This window comes from Hyposmocoma kahamanoa, unplaced genomic scaffold, assembly GCF_003589595.1.
Source record: "Hyposmocoma kahamanoa isolate Upper Pololo Valley unplaced genomic scaffold, ASM358959v1 175, whole genome shotgun sequence".
NCBI lineage: Eukaryota > Metazoa > Arthropoda > Insecta > Lepidoptera > Cosmopterigidae > Hyposmocoma > Hyposmocoma kahamanoa.
The window spans coordinates 1,154,306-1,174,568 of NW_020653685.1; the positions used below are offsets into that span (position 1 = coordinate 1,154,306).

General features: G+C 37.2%; 1 protein-coding gene and 1 long non-coding RNA gene across 3 annotated transcripts in view; one reads left to right on the forward strand and one right to left on the reverse strand.

The window, feature by feature from the left end:
• The window catches only part of LOC113225813 (serine-rich adhesin for platelets-like), a gene marked incomplete at its 3' end in the record, with an annotated part of 65,169 nt that overhangs the window by 13,931 nt on the left and 30,975 nt on the right, over window positions 1–20,263 (reverse strand). The window contains exons 6-11 of the mRNA XM_026458253.1: window positions 18,998–20,240; window positions 18,041–18,258; window positions 11,962–12,187; window positions 9,372–9,476; window positions 8,440–8,730; window positions 7,318–7,454 (exon numbers count right to left, since the gene is read on the reverse strand). Coding sequence (XP_026314038.1) covers window positions 7,318–7,454; window positions 8,440–8,730; window positions 9,372–9,476; window positions 11,962–12,187; window positions 18,041–18,258; window positions 18,998–20,240 — 2,220 coding nt within the window. The remainder of the gene's footprint in view (window positions 1–7,317; window positions 7,455–8,439; window positions 8,731–9,371; window positions 9,477–11,961; window positions 12,188–18,040; window positions 18,259–18,997; window positions 20,241–20,263) is intronic.
• LOC113225832 lies at window positions 13,199–16,746 on the forward strand. 2 transcript variants are annotated; one of them, XR_003310049.1, is made up of 5 exons: window positions 13,199–13,410; window positions 13,571–13,779; window positions 14,043–14,471; window positions 15,123–15,363; window positions 15,540–16,746. It is a non-coding gene; the product is annotated as an uncharacterized LOC113225832 (long non-coding RNA). The 2 variants fall into 2 exon arrangements; XR_003310050.1 differs by having other exon boundaries at window positions 13,649–13,779.

The following is a 20,263-nucleotide window of genomic DNA, read 5'->3' on the forward strand; positions in this document are numbered from 1 at the left end:
ATTATAAGTAGCAGTAGAGCTCCTTGTGAAAGAGTTCATCCAGGGAAGTACTGCCACCTTTCTGCTTTCTGCCGCCGAGCAGTAATGTCAGCATTACTGGGTTTCGTTTTGAAGGGTGCTGGTGAAATTACAGGCACATGGGACTTGTCAACTTATGTCTTAGGGTGACGGGCGCAGTGGTGGTGGTGCAACGTTATGGACAGACGTGTATCTTAACACCAGGCGCACGACATGTTCGTCCCGCCACATGGTATTAAAAAATATGTCTGACTTGCTGTAGAGCTCGGGCAGGCGTTATACAATGTAACAAATGTAAAGCTCGAAGAAGAGTGAAATTTTTCAAATCCGCATTCGCCCATGAATTACCCCGATTGTAGCGGTATTGTTTGGCATCGCATCGGTCGCGGAGACCTGCCGAGAAATCGATGTCATCGGCGATTCATTCAATTGCCGCGCTTCATTTGCGACGCCTTGTGCCAATAAGTGATTGATAACAAACTTTCGATTTCTAGGGCGATTGCCTTATTAATTATTGTGATGCAACTGTTACCGGTTAATGTTTTGAATAAATATAAACGATACGCACGAAAATGACGTCCAAAGCTGAGAAGTTGAATGACACCTTCCATTTAAACATGGTTAGATTTGCTCCTATAATCGTACTCTTAAATTTGTGGTTATACGGAAAGGGCTAAATTTTGCATTTTCAAGTAGAAAACGATCTTCAACGAAACCCGTGACATCTCGTTATTTCAGCTCCTTCCTAGCATAGATGAAGGTCATCACGCGTAAAGATAATTTCATTTCTTCATTGAAATGTATGAAACAGGATTTGCGTTAATAAACGGCTAGGAAAGCTTGTCTCACATACTTCTCGCTGAATTGTAACAGTGTGATGAGAAAAAAGACAGTAAATAAATAACGCACACACTCAACATAGCCCCGCACTAGGGAAACCCTGTGTCGCAGGTGCCATGGACACACACATAGACAACCACAAATTACACCCAAACTCACGAAAGAAATAAATGTAAGCCATACAAACATTTCTCCCAGCCCGGGAATCGAACCTGGGACCTCTGCGTGGCAGTCCGGCATGGTAACCGTTCGGCCACGGAGGCAGTGCTTTCTTACGTGCGTTCAAGATTCCTTATTACATTTGAATGCAATTCGTCGCAGATAAAAATAATAAGGAAGTGGTAGAAAAACATAATTTTACGTTGAAATGATACATATCGGTACCTACGACGCCTAAGTAGATACTTAGGCGTCGTAGGGTCGTCAACTGACAATTTGGTTACCAATTAATGAATTCTAAATGAATTTTTCGATTTACGATCGGTAATTATATAAAGCGTTTCCTCACACATATGCCACTAAAAACTGCATCGTCTTGTTTCTTTTTCCGTATACTGGCGATCCTTGCGGTAGGTTGTCAAATATTTTCATATGACGATGAAATAAAATTTTGAAGCTTTAACAACGCGTGTTTTAATAAATATTTTAAAGGGTATCACAGCATTGCATTCCAATGAGGCGCCGGCCACCGCCGCCCGCGCTGCGTTGTTTTCTCTAGATTTTATTTCGGGGCAATGTGTCGCAAGTGGCCTCGTGGCCGTCAAGCACGGGATAGGAAGTTTGACAAGCGCAATGTCAGCTGAACGGCCGTTATGACTGTGTATATGAGTATAGTGATGAATATAAAAATGGGTGCAGGCGAATTCTGTACGCCACCGCTGACGATTTTTCCACATCGCCGCGTAAAATAGGTGTGGCGAAAATTTTGTTTTATTTTAATGAAGCACCAGTTTCTTTGATAATTATTATTCCCTTTATTTCAATACACCATTTCCATACAATTAAAATGAATTATATAGCTGTCCACGTATATTCTGTTCATACTAGATTTAAATGCAGATTAGATTTAGATTTAGTAGCAGAGAGCTGCTTGTCAAAGAGTTCGTCCGCGGAAGTACTTACTGCCACCTTACCTATTCTGCGTTCTGGACGGTAACGAACGGTAAGGGTGGTTGGTGAAATTACAAGCACAGGGACTTATCAACTTATATCTCAGGGTGAAGGGCGCAGTGGCGGTGCCCCTCTGAACTTTGTGTTTTAAAGTTCTGCGTGGTACTGCAACAGTTATGGACAGGCGTGTCGCTTACCACCAGGCGCACGCGACTTATTCGTCCCCTCACTTGGTATATTTTAAAAATAATAAAATTTCAATTAAGAGTTTATTTTTATGCGAATGTTTTTTTTTTCTTAAAAACACTTTATAAAGTTGATTATTTTTAGTAGAGTGCAGTACTTACATACATGCTAAAGTTAAAGTGTAAAAAGCATTGAAATTAAATACTTTGATTAAAACAATGTGTTTAAAAAACACCTGAAAAATATACACCTTGTCGATTATGCCGCCGCCCCGCGGCCGCCGCGCGCCGGTCCAAAATCCGTCAGACATTACCGTCGTCGATAATCTTACGATCGGCGCACATCTCTATTACGTATCTTAAGTAACAAGCTTGAAAACTTTTCATATATATTTGGAAAGGTAATTGTGGGTTAGTAAGGGACAACAATAAATCTGCTCACGGCACGAAAAAAAGCACAACTGCTGTATAAAGTACGCATAGTTGTGCCTTTTCGTTACGACGGCAGAAATGCATTTAATGGAAACTGTTGGTGGTTGTAAGACAATTATAAGTTGAAAAAAGCTGGAAGTGATCTAAAATTATTTCAAGCTTTCATGAACATAACATGAAAACTGTCAAATATATTTATATTTAAATATAGCATAGGTGCCTACATGATTAAAATAATTATGTATGCACATTGTCAAATATTTATTTCCGGAATAAAAACTCACCTGTATATTGTTGATTGTTGGCACGCGGGCAATCCGTTTCTAATTTCACTACTTGTAGCTGCAGGCGCAGGCGTCGCTACTGGCTACATGTGGACTAGCCCTAGCTTCTATTAGTTAATTTTGTTTTTTTTTAATGATTAAAAGTCTTAATTTATCGTGGCATGTCGGTAGCGCGACCCGTGCGCCGCGCGCGTACTAGCCGGACTGCGCGAGCGCACCGCTCTGACGTCATCACGCCTAATATAGCGATCTAGATCAGACACACGAGTTTTCTCCTTACTCCACTAGTAGGAACGTCTTTAGAACTTAATTTTGACTGTTTCAGTTTGTGGGTTAGGATGTTCTGCGAGTGGGGGGAGTGAAATGTCGGCGCGGTGTTATTTTTGCCGGCGCTTTTCGTCGCTTTCCGTTGCTGCTTAAAACGGCAATGCGCGCGCGCACCGCCATCGCCAAGCGCTTTGTCTACTAGGGTAATTATTTGCGCATTTTGTTGAGAGGTTTTGTAAACACGCCTGTATTCCTTCTATTGTGGAGAAAATATGAAATTTCTGTTAATATTTTTTCGAACAATTACCGTTAATCGTTATGCAATAGTTTCGGCGACTGCCAAGAAAATTATTTGGCTTTCTCTCCAGAAAATTTGCGAATTTGTTTCTAGGAAAATTCGCATAATAATAGTTGTTCGCGAAACGGACTGCGATTTATGTGTTGCCGGCAATTGCGAAGTGCCGGGGTTCGCTCATTGACGGGTACCACTGTTTGGGTACTTCACACGAGTGTTCCGCGTTGCGCACACGCGGCCGCGGTTAGGTAGGTCTGATGTTTGTTTTGGCAGTGTTCAGATCATTAGCGGTTCTGATTATATTAATGTCTGCCATGGAATTCTCTTGAACAAAGGAAAAAGCTGTGCATTTGGGAAGCCTAACACTGTCGAACGCCTATCACAGAAGGTGTTGAATGACCTTTCGGTTTCAATGACAATATCCGGCAGAGACACGTTGCGCGTGTAATTTGGGATTATAGTTTTTGTGTTATTAAGTCAGAAGGTCGTGTACTAAATTTATTAAAGGAAGACGAATGAGGCGGAAATGTTAATGCGGCTAATCCGCGCACATGCGAAGTGATGTGCGCATTAATCTGCGGCAACGGAGCATGTGGAGTTTGTTTACCCTGCAGGGTGAAGGAGGAGCTGGGGACGCGGAGGGCGGGGGAAATCTGCTATTTATCTTTTCATGTTATAGTATTTGCAGATCAAAAGAAGTTGATGTAATGTTAAGGCTTACATTTTAAAGCTATTATCGTTTTCTTTAAATATAATTAATCATATTGATATTCGATTTTATCGATTTCAAATAATGTCATTTCAATTAAATACATGATTTTAAAACAATTTTCACTACCTTTAATATAAAAGTAGTGCGCGTGTAAAGTCATTGTATACAAAATGCGAGGAGATTTTTTTTAAATATAAGTTTCATAAGTAGATACAAAATGTTACGGCTCAAAATAACTACAGAGTACTTTCTACGAAATGGAGTGCTCGAATGTGGACGGCATCAGCACAATATAGACTCTAAATAATCGTGACGACATCGCGAATTTACGTCTTCCACTGTGTGGACAATGAACTTGTTTTTCCTTTTTGCAATGCGAATGCAAATTGCTCGATTCTCCACGTTTACACAAAGAAATTAAATGGGGTTTTTCTTTGTTATTCATGAGAAATATACCTATTACACACAAATGCTATTAATAGTTTTTTCAATAAGATGTAAGTGTAACACATTGTTCGACAAACACAGGTACCATGACTCCTGTCTCACATTAGGGTAGGCAGACCTCCACTTGCTACGCTCTTGACCAATGTTTTTCGCCTCCTTCTCCCATCAGTTCCTCCAACCTGATCGAGATATGGTATGGTATGGGCGGTTTGATAAATAATAGGGGTTAAAGTATGAAATTGCCGATTTGTACTGAAAATCTAAATTGTTTATTTTTTAAATTTTTAACAAATTTATTTAATCAAAATAGTTGCCATTATTATCTATACATTGCTGCCATCTAATGGGAAGGTTATTAATGCCTTTGCGATAGAACTCCGACGATCTAGACTGCACAAACTGTGTGAAAGCATTTTGTACTGCCTCCTGGGAAGAAAACTTCTTGTCACGTAGATAATTGTCCAAATCACGAAAAAAATGGTAGTCCGTTGGAGCAAGGTCTGGTGAATACGGAGGATGACGAATGGTTTCCAACTGCAGTTCCTGAAGGGTCAAAATGGTTTCTCGTGCTGTGTGAGGACTCGCGTTGTCGTGGAGCAATAATGGTGAAGATCGATTCATGAGTCGGGGCTGTTTTACTGCTAGTTTTGTCAACATGGTTCGGAGTTCGGCACAATAGACATCTGCCGTTATTGCTTGACCAGATCGGAGAAAACTATTGTGAATAACACCATGCTGAGACCACCAAACAGTTACCATTACCTTTTTATTGGTAAGTTTTGCTTTAGGACACTGTTGTGGCATTTGACCTGGGGTCAGCCATTGCCTTTTTTCTTTTCCGGTTATCATAAAGAATCTACTTTTCATCACATGTTACAATTCGATCCAATATTCCTTCATTTCTGTACCGGTTCAACAAGGCAACACAAGTTTCAACACGCGTTTCTTTCTGCAGATCAGTCAAATCATGAGGCACCCATTTTTCGTATTTTTTTATTTTATTGATTTGACGCAAGTGAGTCAATATTGTGGGTAAGGTAACGTTAAACCATACCGCTAATTCCTGGGTAGTTTGATTAGGATCGGCTTCCACTATCTCTCTTAATTCATCGTTATTCACCTGTGTGGGCGGTCTTCCTCGTGGCTCGTTCTTTAAGTCGAAATTTCCATCACGAAAGCGTTTAAACCAAAATCGCACGGTGCGTTCATTAGTAGACCCCTCTCCAAACGCAGCATTGATATTGCGGGCTGTTTCTGCCGCGTTAGTTCCGCGTCGGAACTCGTATTCAAAAATCACTCGAATTTTCGCAGTATCCATCTTTCTTGTCTAAATTGAATAACAAAAACAATTGAAAGTCGATATTCAAATGTTTCAAATTTAAAAAAAAAAAATCACAGAAACCATTTGAAAAAAGTTTCATTCGAAAACCTCAAACCATGAAGATTCTATGAAAATTCAAAGAACCTATTGCAATAAAACGGCAATTTCATACTTTAACCCCTAATACGTGACTTTAAGGTTAAATAAAAACTTTTTTGGAATTTCTTTTTATTTCTTAATGTAGAAATATTTATTATGTAACTGATGCATCTGCAGTCAGATAATCAAAACTTGTCGAAATGTAATACGAACTATTGCGGCAATTTTGGTAGGTCAATGGCCGCAACCCCCGTATTCACGTATTCAGAGTGGGACAACTTTTTCTTTTTCTCTTATTTGACTTTTTTATTTGATTTTTTACCGATTTGCATCAAATAAGGGAGTGATAACACACCGAAACAGAGACTTATTTTTCAGTTTGATAAAAAATATTTTGTTATGGGTTAAAGAAGTTGGAATATAACTGGCCAAGGAGAATAGATTTAAAAAGAGATTACGTAGAAAAATAAACCGTAATTAAAAATAAATCTTTTTCAAACTGACATACTTATCAAGTCCTCACACACTACATCTTTCACAGGACAACGCCCTGTTACTACACTGTGTAGGTGCTACGCAAAGCTTTCATTACAACAGCATTAATTTACATATAGGTATCCTAGTACAAAATATTCTATCTATAAGGGAGGTAAAAAAAGTACGGAATATGTAAAACAGTGGGTTTAGTACATATATGACTACTGGGAAAACAGTTGAGAGACGGTTCGAATTCCTGTGCCAGGATACATTTTTTTACATTTATATTTTTCTAGGCTATGTACATTTGTTAACGTTTAATGTAAATAAATGGGACTGCTTCGCTTTTGCAGAGCCTCTACCAAGTTTGCAAAGACGCGGGTTGACTTTTTTCTATGCCATCATCCGCAAGAAAACTGAATCACTGTTGAATGACTATGAGGAAGCACTAACATCATTGCTTTTACCAAATCGATATGACCTGCCCTTAATGCCCAAAATTAAGTATTTTTATTTGGGTTCAGTTCAAATAAAATCATGAGAGTTTGTTGGACGGGGATGGGAGTGAAAGATAGTATCCTGTAACCCTAATTGTCACTTTTTATTCAAATAATATGAAATAAAAAATAATTGAATATCACGGTAGTAAAATATCGTGACATTCAATAAACTTAAAAATGTAATGTTTGAACTTTCATTATGTAAATAAACATAAATAGTTAGCCTATACATAATACTACCGCTGGGCGCAGGACTCCTCTCGTAATAAATGAGCTTGGGCTGTAATGCCCACGTAGGCCTAACTTCGCCGAGTATAAGAAGAAAGGTACCTGTTTGATTAGGAGTTTTCCGGAAGGCTTCTCGGTGACGTAGCCCTGCATGCCGGCCATCAGCACGGTGGCGCCGAGAAACTTGTTGAGCAGCGCGCGCGCTTCCGCGTCCTCGCAACTGTCGCCTTCGTTTATCACTGTGTATAAAGGTAAGGATGCACAAGTTACGTTAGTTAGTTAGTTGGTGCCTTTTACGAAGGGGCTCATTCTTATATAGCGAACATTTTTTGTTCTAGTCAGTTTGATGCACGTAAATTGTGTTGAATATTATGGGCATGATGTCGAGGAATGGCCAGACAGGTGTAATAAAGAAAGCCTTCACCTGAATCTTCTGACTTTCACTGCAGTTATAGACTTTTTTCCAGTTCTTAGGATTTCCTGAACGCTACACTAATCTAAATCAAGTCAAGGTCAAAGCCAAATAATCACTTATTCCAAAGGTATAAGTTTACACTTGAAAACGTCATGTTTTAAGCTACTGCTGCTCGTTCACTACGCTGACTTCCCCGAGAAGAACGAGCAAGAAACTTTAGGGATTGCTCTTTTCAAATAAACTTAAATGCTAAGGAATAATACTTTGAATCATATTTGTGTGGAATATAGACTTCGGTCGTCTTTCCATACATCTAAAGATGTAGATCTAACACGTAGTCTTCAATTTTGTAATATTACTTTTTAATTAAAATACTTTTAATGAAGTTTTAAACTTAGGAAATGATAATCTTAATATATGCCCCTGAACTTAGTTAAACGAAATCGTGGTGCCATGAGTTTGGCCTTAGTTCTTAGGTTAATATTATGTATATCTTCTTTCTTAGTGAATATTTCGTAATCGCATATGTATATGTGTTTCTTTAAACAAACCCACGTTTCGGGAATTCCCGTGGTCCTCATGGTCATTCTATCGTAACCATCCCGATACCGTGATTTAGAAACGACAAAATAGTTTCATTTCCATTATAATTTATTTATTTATTTCATAAAAAAACAAAATAGCGCTAAAGTAATATATACCAAAGCGCTATAAAAACTATAAATATAAAATGATAATTAAAATTGGATTTGTGTTTTGTGTAATAGAGGTACAAACGTATGCGAATTTATGTTAATTTATTTACTTACCGATGTCAGCATTCTTCATCCTAGTAAGGATGTCTTGGACCCCAGTGACCTTCGTGGAGCTGTCGAGGAAAGATCGCTCAGCGCGTTGCGCAGGTGTGTATTGCTGCTGCACATGGTGCCGAGAGCTGCTGGTGGTGGTTGTAGTTTGGTGATCGCTTTGTTGCTGGTGCGACTGGTGCCGAGAGGTGGTAGTTGTTGTGGTTTGAGGATCTCCCAGTTGCGTGGTGCGTGTCACCGATGTGGTTTCCTCCGTTGAGCCCAGACTGTGCTCACTGTCCGTTCGACCGAGACCTGTTAACGTCAATAAAATGTTTTAATTAATTATTTTTTTATTGTAACAAGTGACGGGACGAACAAGTCGTGTGACTGCGAGTAAGTCGCACGCCTGTCCATAACCGTTGCAGTGCCACTCATACAAAGATCTGAGGAGCACTGCCACTGTGCCTGTCACCCTGAGACACAAGTTGATAAGTCCCAGGTCCTGTAATTTCGCCTGCATTCCGGTTTGGGAGAGTAATGGCTCTCCCAGACCGGAATGCAGTAATGCTCACGTTACAGCTTGGTAGCAGAGGTAAGATGGCTGTAATTCCCTGGACGAATTCTTATTCTATATTTGCTGTATTATTATGAAAATTACTAATACTAATAAAATGCACACACTCAGCCCCGCACTACACCCAAACTCATGAGAGAAATAAATGTAGGTCATACAAATATTTCTCCCGGCCCGGGAATTGAACCCGGGACCTCTGCGTGTCAAACCAGCCAGGTAACTTTTTTGGTTCGATAAGGTTCGGCCACAGAGACAGTTACTATTACTACAAGTACTCATGTTACCATCAAGATTTTTTTTGATGATTATCACAGAAAAATACGCATAAAACAAATGTATCAGTGGATTTAAAATACAAAACGAATGTAACGGTATGTACCGGCGTGCGCGGAGGAGTCGCTGGAAAGGCTGTCCTTCATGGTGGCAGTGCGCAGGATCAGGCCTGCCTTCGGGTACGCACTACGCTCGTTCCGGGACGTGTCGCCTGCGTATGCGAATAACTGGTTATTTCCCTTTTTCCTAGAGGAAGAAGTGGAAAGCGACAGCTGCAGATAGGTACCGTCTGCCTACCACAATGTGAGAAAAGCGCGACACTCTATTTATATCTAAATAATGAGTAAGATGCATATGATAACCCAACCAATATATGCACAGGCATAAATGTTAAAGTAGTACCACTGCGAGGGCTAATCAATATAAATAAATAAGGGCTATATATGTAGGGCTAAGGGACATCAAGTAACATAAATAATAATCAAGTTATTTATAATTTACCACTGCACTCCGAATCGAACCTCACATACAACACGTCACACCAACACTGAACCGAAGAATCATAATTATAATAACCTCGTGTCTTATACATCTCTACCGCTGAAGACTGACAGCCAAACATGTCGGCACTGCCTCGCTGCGCAGACTTCGCGACAACACTATCTATCATTCATTGATACTAGCAAACAGCAAACAATTGACCAGACAGACATCAAGCTGCTTGAAGAAAGTCTTTACATAACCACAACGCTGTTCGATCAAGCAAAGCTGCTGATTTTGAGTCACTCGTTCGCTAACGACCGACAGGTGTCATCGTTTTACTCGATTATGGTGAAAGGATAGCGTTTTTGTTATTACTACTTGTTTTACTGATATATTTACTGTTGTGTGTTGCTTTTGTAATGCAATCTTTCACTTTATTGATTTACATAAATGAGGTGACGATTTAATAAAAAAAATATACAGACAGACGACGCGGAGGGAAAGTATTATTAGTATTATTATGTTATTAATATATTATTATGTTATTAATATATTATTATTAAAGTATTATTATAAACATTGTAGATATTTTGTCTTCAGGGAGGCTTTAAAAATAATATCTTACTTAATATTACTAAATAATTACTTTAAAAAATTATTTTTTTCTTTTTTTTCTGCATTCAAAGATTTCTAAAAGTTGTTTGTCTAATCTGGAAACCAAACTGACGAAATGTGAAAAAGCACCTGTATTTTCATGACGCTGATCGAAACGATCAATTATAATGTAATAATAGATTAATTTTGGAAATAAATAAGTACGTATTAAGTCCTTTAACACAGTAACAAAGTATATTAAATTAAAGGAAGACCATTTTACGATTAAGTTTAGGAAAATGAAACACTATTAGATTCCCTTTTCTGCGAATACGTGAAGATTTAACAAACAAGAAGCAATTTGATAATAAGGACGAGTTAAAAACAGAATTGTTGTGTACTGTTTCGAATATTCATCATAGTAAGGTAAGAAAATTTACAAACAGCGAACAAAACACTGAAAATTTGCATACAAAAAAATGGATCACATTTTGAGCATTTCAGATTATGAATATATCTCATATGAACATATGAGAATTGATTGTAAATATCGTAAATATATTGGCGAGTCAAGTTTGTTTCTTTTTAATTAATAAATTATGGTTGAACGGTGTTTCTTTAATTTAAGATATTGTGTTATTTGGAAATAATTAATCTTTATTATTAAACTTTTTGATCGACATCATAAAAATATGGGCTGTTATTTTTTTTTACATTAGGTCGGTTTGATTTCCAGGTGAGGTAAGAAATTTTTAAAAAGTCTTTGTATTACTAATTTTTTTAAATAGAATAATGTCTCCATGAAGCAAAATGTCCAATCTACAATATTTAAAGTACTCTCTCATCTTCCAAAGGTAGGTGATCTTTAAGGCTTCACTCTTTGGTTGTAACTTTTTCTTACTTTACAAAACGTTGTTCTTTTTTTGGTGTTCAAGGATCGAGTTAAATAAAACAATCTCTGGGCGGTTGCAGTGTAACGGACCTTACAATGTAATCGACATCAAAATTATCACATTAGTATGCCAGTGACATCACATGTTGCCGTACAAAAGACATCAACGGCATTCGTATGCTAAGAAGATCGACATTGCTTTGTAATATTATTTTGGTAATATCTATCGCGTTTACTATATAATAAGGGCACCCTGGCGCAGACGCAACGAAGGCTGTTAATACTTGTATGCAGTAGTAATGTGAGCACAACATGTGCTCACGTGATCACATCCAAATATTTACGAGTAGTTATTATTTGGCTATCACTTCGTTACGGTCGCGTGCGCTGTCGTCGTGTCGGGCAGACTAAATTGTCATTGAAACTTTTGACATATAACTTCAATACAAAGACGACGACTTTGTCACCACTACATGGCAACTTTTGAATAGGTAGTAAGAAAAATTGGACGAAAATATGACCGTTGGGCCACACCTAAACCAAATGAGGATCTTACTATTCTTTGTTGAAAATAGTATCATTTAGTACACAGCGTTCAAATTCGCAGTTCAAAAAAGCGTTACTGATGGTACTTAATGATACCATGAAACCACATACACGTTATGTATATTGTAAATTACAATGATGATGAATGTTTACAATAAAAGTGAAAGTAGAAATGACTCACTAGCACTCTTGATGTATTTCTCCGTCAGCGACTTGACGGAGCTCTGCCGCACAGTTTTCCTGTCGCCCCGCCGGTCCTCGCGGCCCTTCCCCGCACCCTTCACGTCGTCCCGCATTTCGATAGTCCTCTCCGGCGTCCGCTCTTTATCGAAGGTTTCCACGTCAATTCTGTCGGTGACTTTTCTGTCACTGTGCGTGAAGTGGTCAAGCGCCGCTCTCTCCTCCTTCTGAATGACAAATGAATTGGTGAAACAAGGTCGCTGCGGCGGTGTGCTCGTCCGCACTACGGCGGCACAAACTGAGTCACAGGTATTGTTACCAAAACCGTTGTTAAAGTCGGTGCGTCAAGGACTGTGAAAGTGAACTTTTAAATTTGTCTAGCGGTCACTTTACATTGCTATTGTTGTTAGTATGTAATGCAGTAGTATCTGCAGAACTGTTTTTGAATATCTTAATTCTTACTGTGCACGGATGTTTACGGCCTAGCTTAGAAATGTTGAAGATATATGTATATGAGAGACTTTGTCAAGCTAGGGGTTACGGTAGAGGGGTGTTTGCGGCTTAATTTTAAAAGTTTTCAAATTATTGTAATGAATAGTGTAAGTAAGCAATATGGCGCTTGTGTGGTTTTGCTGCTCGATAGCAGGGCTGGGCAGTATTTGAATTACTTGTATTTGAAATACGTATTTAAAATACAAATACGTATTTTGTATTTGTATTTCAATTACTCACTAAAAATGTATTTTGTAATTGGTATTTCAAATACCTGACCGTAATGTATTTTGTAATTTGTATTTCAAATACTTTCGTTGTAAAATACATTTCAACGAAATACTTTTATTTTTCAATGTACAGCCTATTATGTGACGTGCATACATTTATATGATATTGAACTCAATGGTGACGTGACGTGTGTGTGTATAAAACGGAACGTTCCCAAAATTAACCTCTATGGTTATGAAAAACTCTGCATCGTAATGTCAAAGACGTCAAAGTCAGGTTATAATTGTCCCACAATTTTCTATCCACTAAGGGTTATAACGAAATTCACAGGACATTGGCGAAATCGCCATTTTTTTTGTATAATTTTTATTACCGTACATAGTTATTTTTACTTGACATTGGCAAAAATCATTGATTATTTCGATGGGGCCATAACATTTAAAAGAAGAAGAAGGGTTATAACAGTTTTAGATTATAACGGCTTTGTGAATTTGTGATTCGAAACTACACTGGCCCAAGCCTAGTGGCCGCCATTAAGGAAATAGAATAGAATTTGTGATTTTTGGTATCACAAAGTAGAAGTCATATTTTTACAAAACTACCGCATATAGTCATTTTTACTTGACATTGGTGAAGTCATCGTTTAGCATATCTTTACCATAGCTTTTAAAAGAAGAAGAAGAAGAAGAAGAAGAAGTGAACCATCTTTCTAATTTGTGTTGTGAACGTACGTGTTATGAACGGCATTATTCCCATACAAGACGAACACTTTATATAGATACTTGTATTGTATATGAAGTATTCGTCTTGTATGGGAATATTAATAATAATTGTACGTACTACTTGCTCTGTAGTACGATTGGTTTAACATATTTTTTCATACATAGAGAACGATGGAGACCATCTACGTCTACCATCTACGTCTGTGGTGTATCCACTAATTTTCACCGAAAAGTATTTCACAGTTTCTGGTAGCAGTACCGGTAACGCTAATAATAACGACGATCAAGACAACGTCCAAGCGACATGTATACAATGTAAAACTATCATCAAAGGTAGTTTGAAAGCAACAAGCAATTTTAGATTGCATTTAAAGGTAGGCCAGGAAATCCATTACTAATTATTCTTGAAAATAACGTTGTGAGCTATAAATATAATACATTATACTATACTAAGTAAATTATCCTGTACTATGCTTATTATAATCTTATAGTATGTTGTAGTATGTTGAGTTTCTGGACACATGTGCATCTAAAAAAATCAACAATAGACCAATTATAAACCAAAAATGACCTATATTGCTGAAACTTTACTCCTTTTTTTTTTAATTATGTACTTATTCTTTATTGTGTTTTTTAGCGAAAGCACCCTGATATTCTTAGCAAATATGAGGAAGATAAAGTAAAGCAAGGTATAACTGGTAAAAGACAGAAATTGTTAAAAATTGAAGAAACAAATTCAAAATTGAAACAAAAACAACTTGATTTTAAATCACAGTCACAGAAGACTACTCAGAAAAAGCTAGATGACAACATCATTAATTACATTATACAGAGTATGAAACCACTTAGCACAGTGGATGACCCCAATTTTGTGAAAATGTTTTCTGACCTTTCAGAAAATTTACATGTAATGTCTAGACGAACACTAGGATGAAAAATTGAAATGTCCCAAAAAGAACTAACAGAAAAACTAATAAACATTTTGAGTAATTTGGACTATGTATCAACTACTGCAGACATATGGTCAACAAAAACTAGAAGCTTCCTTGGTGTAACTGCACACTGGGTAAAATTTTATTGTTTTACTTAGCTATTTACTTTGGGCAGATTTTTAAATCTTCATTTAAGGTCATATAGTATACACGTATGTAAACACTTTATTATACAACTATAAATATAAAAAAAATAACTTTACAACAACTTAGGTAGAAAAATAGTGTACAAAGATGAGCTTGATCGATTGATTGATTGATTGATTGCTATGATCCCATAAAGGGATTTCTTCCATCTAACCTTTGAACAACTGAGAGGATACAACTATCCTCTCAGTTGTTCAAAGGTTAGTTGGTAGCCAACCCATCTACCAACGTAGATGGGTTGGCAATACTGTATGAAAAAGGAATAAAAAACAAAATAAAAGTGATTGCTACATACTCAATAAACACACAGATAAGTTACTTAAATCATACATACAATTACATAATATAATCAATAATAAATGGTGATACTAATACATATAAACTATAATAAAATAAAACTACAAATAAATATTACACATGTAGATGATTTTTTTTTTTTGTATACTATAGGTTCAGAAATAGTCTTTCGGGTATGTAATAAACATGTTAATTGATTTATTTATTTATATTTTATTGCATAAAATATGCTATAATATCTTTTTACAATACTTTTAATTTTATATTTATTTTGGTTTCAGATTGATAAAAATACACTTGAAAGCATGAGTTGTGTATTATCTTTTGATCGCTTCAAAGGGTCACATACGTATGATAAAATTGCTGAGATGCTATTTGAAATACAGTCTTTGTTTAAATTAAAACTTGAACAAGTGGTGTCAACAACTACTGACAATGGGTCAAATTTTGTGAAGGCTTTTAGAGAATTTGGCGTTACTAACTATATACCTGATTTTTCTGATGGTGATGCTGACCTTGCAGGTAAGAAAGAAAACAGCTAATTTATAAAAGTCAGAGTGAGAGAATTACTCTTCAATTTGGCAAAAATTTTACCACTGAATTCTACCCAAAATTCATTGTTTACTGTAATGTGAACTAATATTATTAATTTGTACCAATTGTACATACCTATGTACTTGATATGTTTTTTTTTTCAGATACTGCGGAAGTTGTTAGAACTTCTTCGAGTATAGCCTCTGACATTCTAAATGATGAGGTTCTGTTACCTCACAACTCAATTGAGGAAATAACAACGAGGGAATTATATTTACCCAGGGAATTATATGTGCTAGCCACACATTAAGTCTTTTGGCCACTACAGACATGAATAATTACATAAAAGAATCTCCCATTAGCAGGGTTCATTACTCAGCAATAGCAAAATGTACTTTGCTCTGGAATATGTCCAGAAGGCCCAAGTCTGCAGAAATAATACAAGAATGTCTTGGGAATCAATTGATATATCCTTGTCCTACAAGGTGGAATTCGCTGTTTGATTCAATTGTCCAACTTATGAAAACAAAATCAAAATTAAATGATTTATTTGATAAGTTGGGGAAGACCAACGCTTTCTCGGCTATAGAACTGGAATACCTTGAAGAATTTATAGAGGTACTTAAACCGATTGCAACAGCTTTAGATTACATTCAGGGCAATAATTGTTATTATGGTAAACTTCTGCCTAGCTTAATGTCTGTAAGAACTAGATTAGAAAGGTTACAGGGCAACAATTTAAGACATTTTTCTGGAGTTGTATCTAAATTGAAAGACAGCTTAGAAAAGAGGTTTGATTTGATAACTTTTTAAACTATTTCCCGAAGTTAATGAAGCCATATTGGCATCCTGCTATTACCCTGCCTATAATGCGTTGGCTGCCAGAATCTACCACGTCCGAAGAAAAGCAAAGGATACAAAATCTTGCCATTTACTCTTTAGAGGCTAATTTTAAAAAGCATGAAGAGGGAAGTAGAAGAAGCAGAAATACAAGTAAAGGAGATGATGATTTTATTATTTTTATAAATAGTGACAGTGATCGGCCACAAACATCAAAAATGGAATTAGAGCTAGTGAGCTTTCTAAATGAAAAAAGTAAAGAGCTAACTATTCTTGAACATTACCCAAACATAAAACAAGTTTTCATAAAATTTAATACGAGTCTGTGTTCTTCCGGACCAGTAGAGAGATTATTCTCTTTAGCAGGGTTTATACATTCTCCGACGAGAGGATATTTATCTGATAGCACTTTCAAAAGACTAGTTTTCTTGAAAGGGAATTCTTTTTTTTTAATTAAAAACTACCTTTTTGATACAGTTGCTCAAAACGTGGTATTGGTCGTACTACAAATCGTGCCGAAAGCTGGATTTGTCGCACTAGTACCGTTTACTTTTATTTTTTTTTTAATTTGCTGTTGTTTCAAGTCTTAAACATAGGACTAATGAGGTTGTATATTTATTAATATTTATGTGCTTTGTGACGTAAATCATTCGTCATTAAAACTTATATTTACATACAAAACTGTATTAAAAATAACTATTTCACTTCTCATGCTCTTAAAGCTCGTATCTATATGCTGGGTGTAGGCTGCATAAAATAAGGAAAAACCCATCACATTAAATATGTTTAATTGTTGCAGTTTTACATTCAATTTTAATTAAATTATCGTTTATTTGTAATATTGCTGTTTAATTTCCTCGCAATCGAAGTGAAAAGCAGAGTGTATAACTCGTTCATAAAACCCATTTTACCCTCGACTTAAGTATCCACCCTCGTCTGCGGCTCAGGTATCCACCTGAGATCCACATCATACTCGTCTCGGGTGAAACGACGCGTTTTATGCACTTGTTTTGTTGTACAATCTACTATATTTTCACTACAGCCCTCTTACCATAGCTACGCATGATAATCGCGACGCGTGCGGTAAAATTAAAATAAGTGCGTGCTATTGGCTATCTGAATTAGATCCAATTGAGATCGCCAAGAGCGCTCACTCAACACACAAGCACCACACACACCCACGCTTTGTACACTTATGCTCCGGCCACACAGAGGCAGTCGCGGAAACGCCGCCGCCGGCCGCGCGTTGCAGTGTGGCAGGGCTCATATGAACTCGTACATTACAAAAATGCCCGCGCCCGGAACGCTTCCGCGGCCGCCTCTGTGTTGCCTGAGCATAAATATCGTATATTTTTTATTTCTTTACACCTGTAAACATTGTTAATTGTATTTCTGTAAAAATAATAATTTAAAACTTATTTTTCAAGATATGTATTGTGGAAGGAAATTGTTGGTTTCCGCATGTCGCGACAGGACAGGTATATTAAAAAAGTATTTTGTAATTTGTATTTGTATTTTGTATTTTAAATACACCCCATGAAAGTATTTTGTATTTTGTATTTCAAATACACCTCAAGAAAGTATTTGGTATTTCGTATTTTAAATACATATAAGGAAGTATTTTGTAATTTGTATTTCAATTAAGACGTAGCATGTATTTTGCCCAGCCCTGCTCGATAGTAATAAATTACCTTTTCAAAAATGTTTGCCTGTTTCATATTGTGAGCAATCTAGATCCATTTACATAATTGCTGTCAAAAGATATCAGGCATTTGCAAAGCGCCTTTAGTGTGATGTGGATTGTTTAAAGTAGGAATTAACATACCGTACGAACTTCTCTGAGCGTAGTTCCACTGTCTCCTCCAAACTTCTTAGTGGTGGTGATAGCTGCAAGTCCGTGGATGCGCGATGGTCGGTCACTCTGCGCCTGCAACAGCCGCTCCAGGTCCTCTGGCTTTGTGGAGTACGCCGTCACCGACATCGACCCCTCGGGTTCACCACCATTGCGAGAGTGGTACTCGGACCGGACCACTGTGCCTTTCACTGGAATTTACGTTTACAATTTAGACATTTTGTGATGTTTGCATTTCTTTTAGTAGATTTTAAGAACCTATATGTTTCAGAAAGAAGGTATAACTTTAAATTAATTTATAAATGGAATTAAATTAGCTTAAAAAAATATTTTTTTTTGTTTTTCTAGTTTGAGTAGTAAGTACTACACCAACTGAAATTTGCATCATTCAAACAAGGGCCAAGCAAAAAAAGCAAGTTACTTAATTGACGAGATAAATTTTGAATGTATAATTTTATTTTTTGTTTTAATATTTAATCTCAGCAGCACCGTCTACGTGATACGATAACTGCGACGAAACTACGTTATTTCACGAAATATGACAACTAGATAACGCAGCTGAACAAATATAACATTGAATTACAATGAATCACTGACATATCGGAATTAGTTGAAAACTCAAGTACATGACATTTTTTGTCAAATGCGTTGAGTAATAACTAGCGGATTGTATGTACTCCATGCTTCACTGGGCAAATAGGTCTAATTATTAACTTATTCATAATCTATTCGTTACGTATATAAGCACGTTGTTGTGTGCCTATTGGATGTAATTGGGTCTAAGAGGACTATAATGGCGCCTATGGCCATCATTGTTCTCAATTATATTGAAACATGGATGTTCGAATGTATTTTTTTATGTTGAGGAAATGGTCTGGTTAATAAATTAATCTAGTACAGTTATTTGGTAATCCTAATGAGTGTTGTTACCTTGATAATTTGAAGCTCCATTTCTGAGCGCCTTGATCCCAAAGAGCGGTCGTCCGTCGGCATCTAGCGGACCGGGCCCGTAGCTGGACGTGATCACGTCGGTGGGTGTAGGTGCCGTTCGCGCTAGCACTTTTGTCGGGCTCGCCGCGCGGTATTTTAGCTTCTCCGCTTCCGCCTTCTTGCTGCCGAACGTACGCGTTTCCGAGCTTATCTTCTTCAAGTTCCTGTTCGTCATCCACGACGGTTTTTCGTCTTGAATTTGCTTTCCAGGTGTTTTCTTTTCAATATCATTTACAGTTTTTACTATAGTCTGTTTTTTATTAGTCTCCGTTTTAGATCCGTCACTAACCGACTTGATTACGGTTTCAAGTTTTGTACTTTTATGCGGTTCTTTATTGTACACTGTCCTTGTAACACTTTCTGCCTTATCTGATTTCGTTCGCTTGAAATCAGGACTTGGTGATCTTTGATACAACCTTTCTGAAGGACTGTATTGGCTAGGACGTTTCTTCTCAGGTGACTGAGATCTTTTACCATTCATTTGCACAATCTCGATCCTATCCTTTGATGACGTTCTTTCAGAGTAACTCTTCGACATTGACATCGTTTTAGTTTCCAGTGCTTTGTGCTCTTCAACGTGGTCTGAAGAAACATAATCCTCAGTCTCTGTGGTTTTTGCTTTGGAAGAGTCTAGTAAATCCGATTTCTTACTTTTATCCGCAAACTTCAATTTTTCCGTTTCAGTAAGTCCAACTTTTTTCATGTAAGCCGAGGCATACTCGCTAAATCTATTCGGTTTTGGTTTACCGGTACTTTTGTTGGGTGAACTCCGAGCTTTTTTGTCAGGACTTGGTTGGCGAGTAGGAGATTTAGTTTTGGGTGTCGATTTTGATTTTTCGGGACTCTGTGGCCGGCACCGTTTGACAAAGATTGTGTTAGATTCCTTCGTGTGACCATTCAATAGTTGCCTGGTTTCGTCTTTAATCTGAGTGTGTTCATTGGAAACAATCCTTACCGGAGTTGACTTATGTAGCCGTTCCGGCGAAAGTGTTCTCTGTAGAGACGGTTTCTGTCTTTCCGGTGATTTATTCTGTGTTTTTCTATCCGGGGATCTTATTTTTGTTATAACAGATGATTTAGTTTTCGTGTAAGTGTCAAATTTTTCGTTCTCTATATTCTTTTTGGCAATCCGAATTTGCGCGCGAATACGACGTCTCTGCTCGTAGCCCACGACCTTTTCCAACTGAAAGTTTAATAAAATAAGTA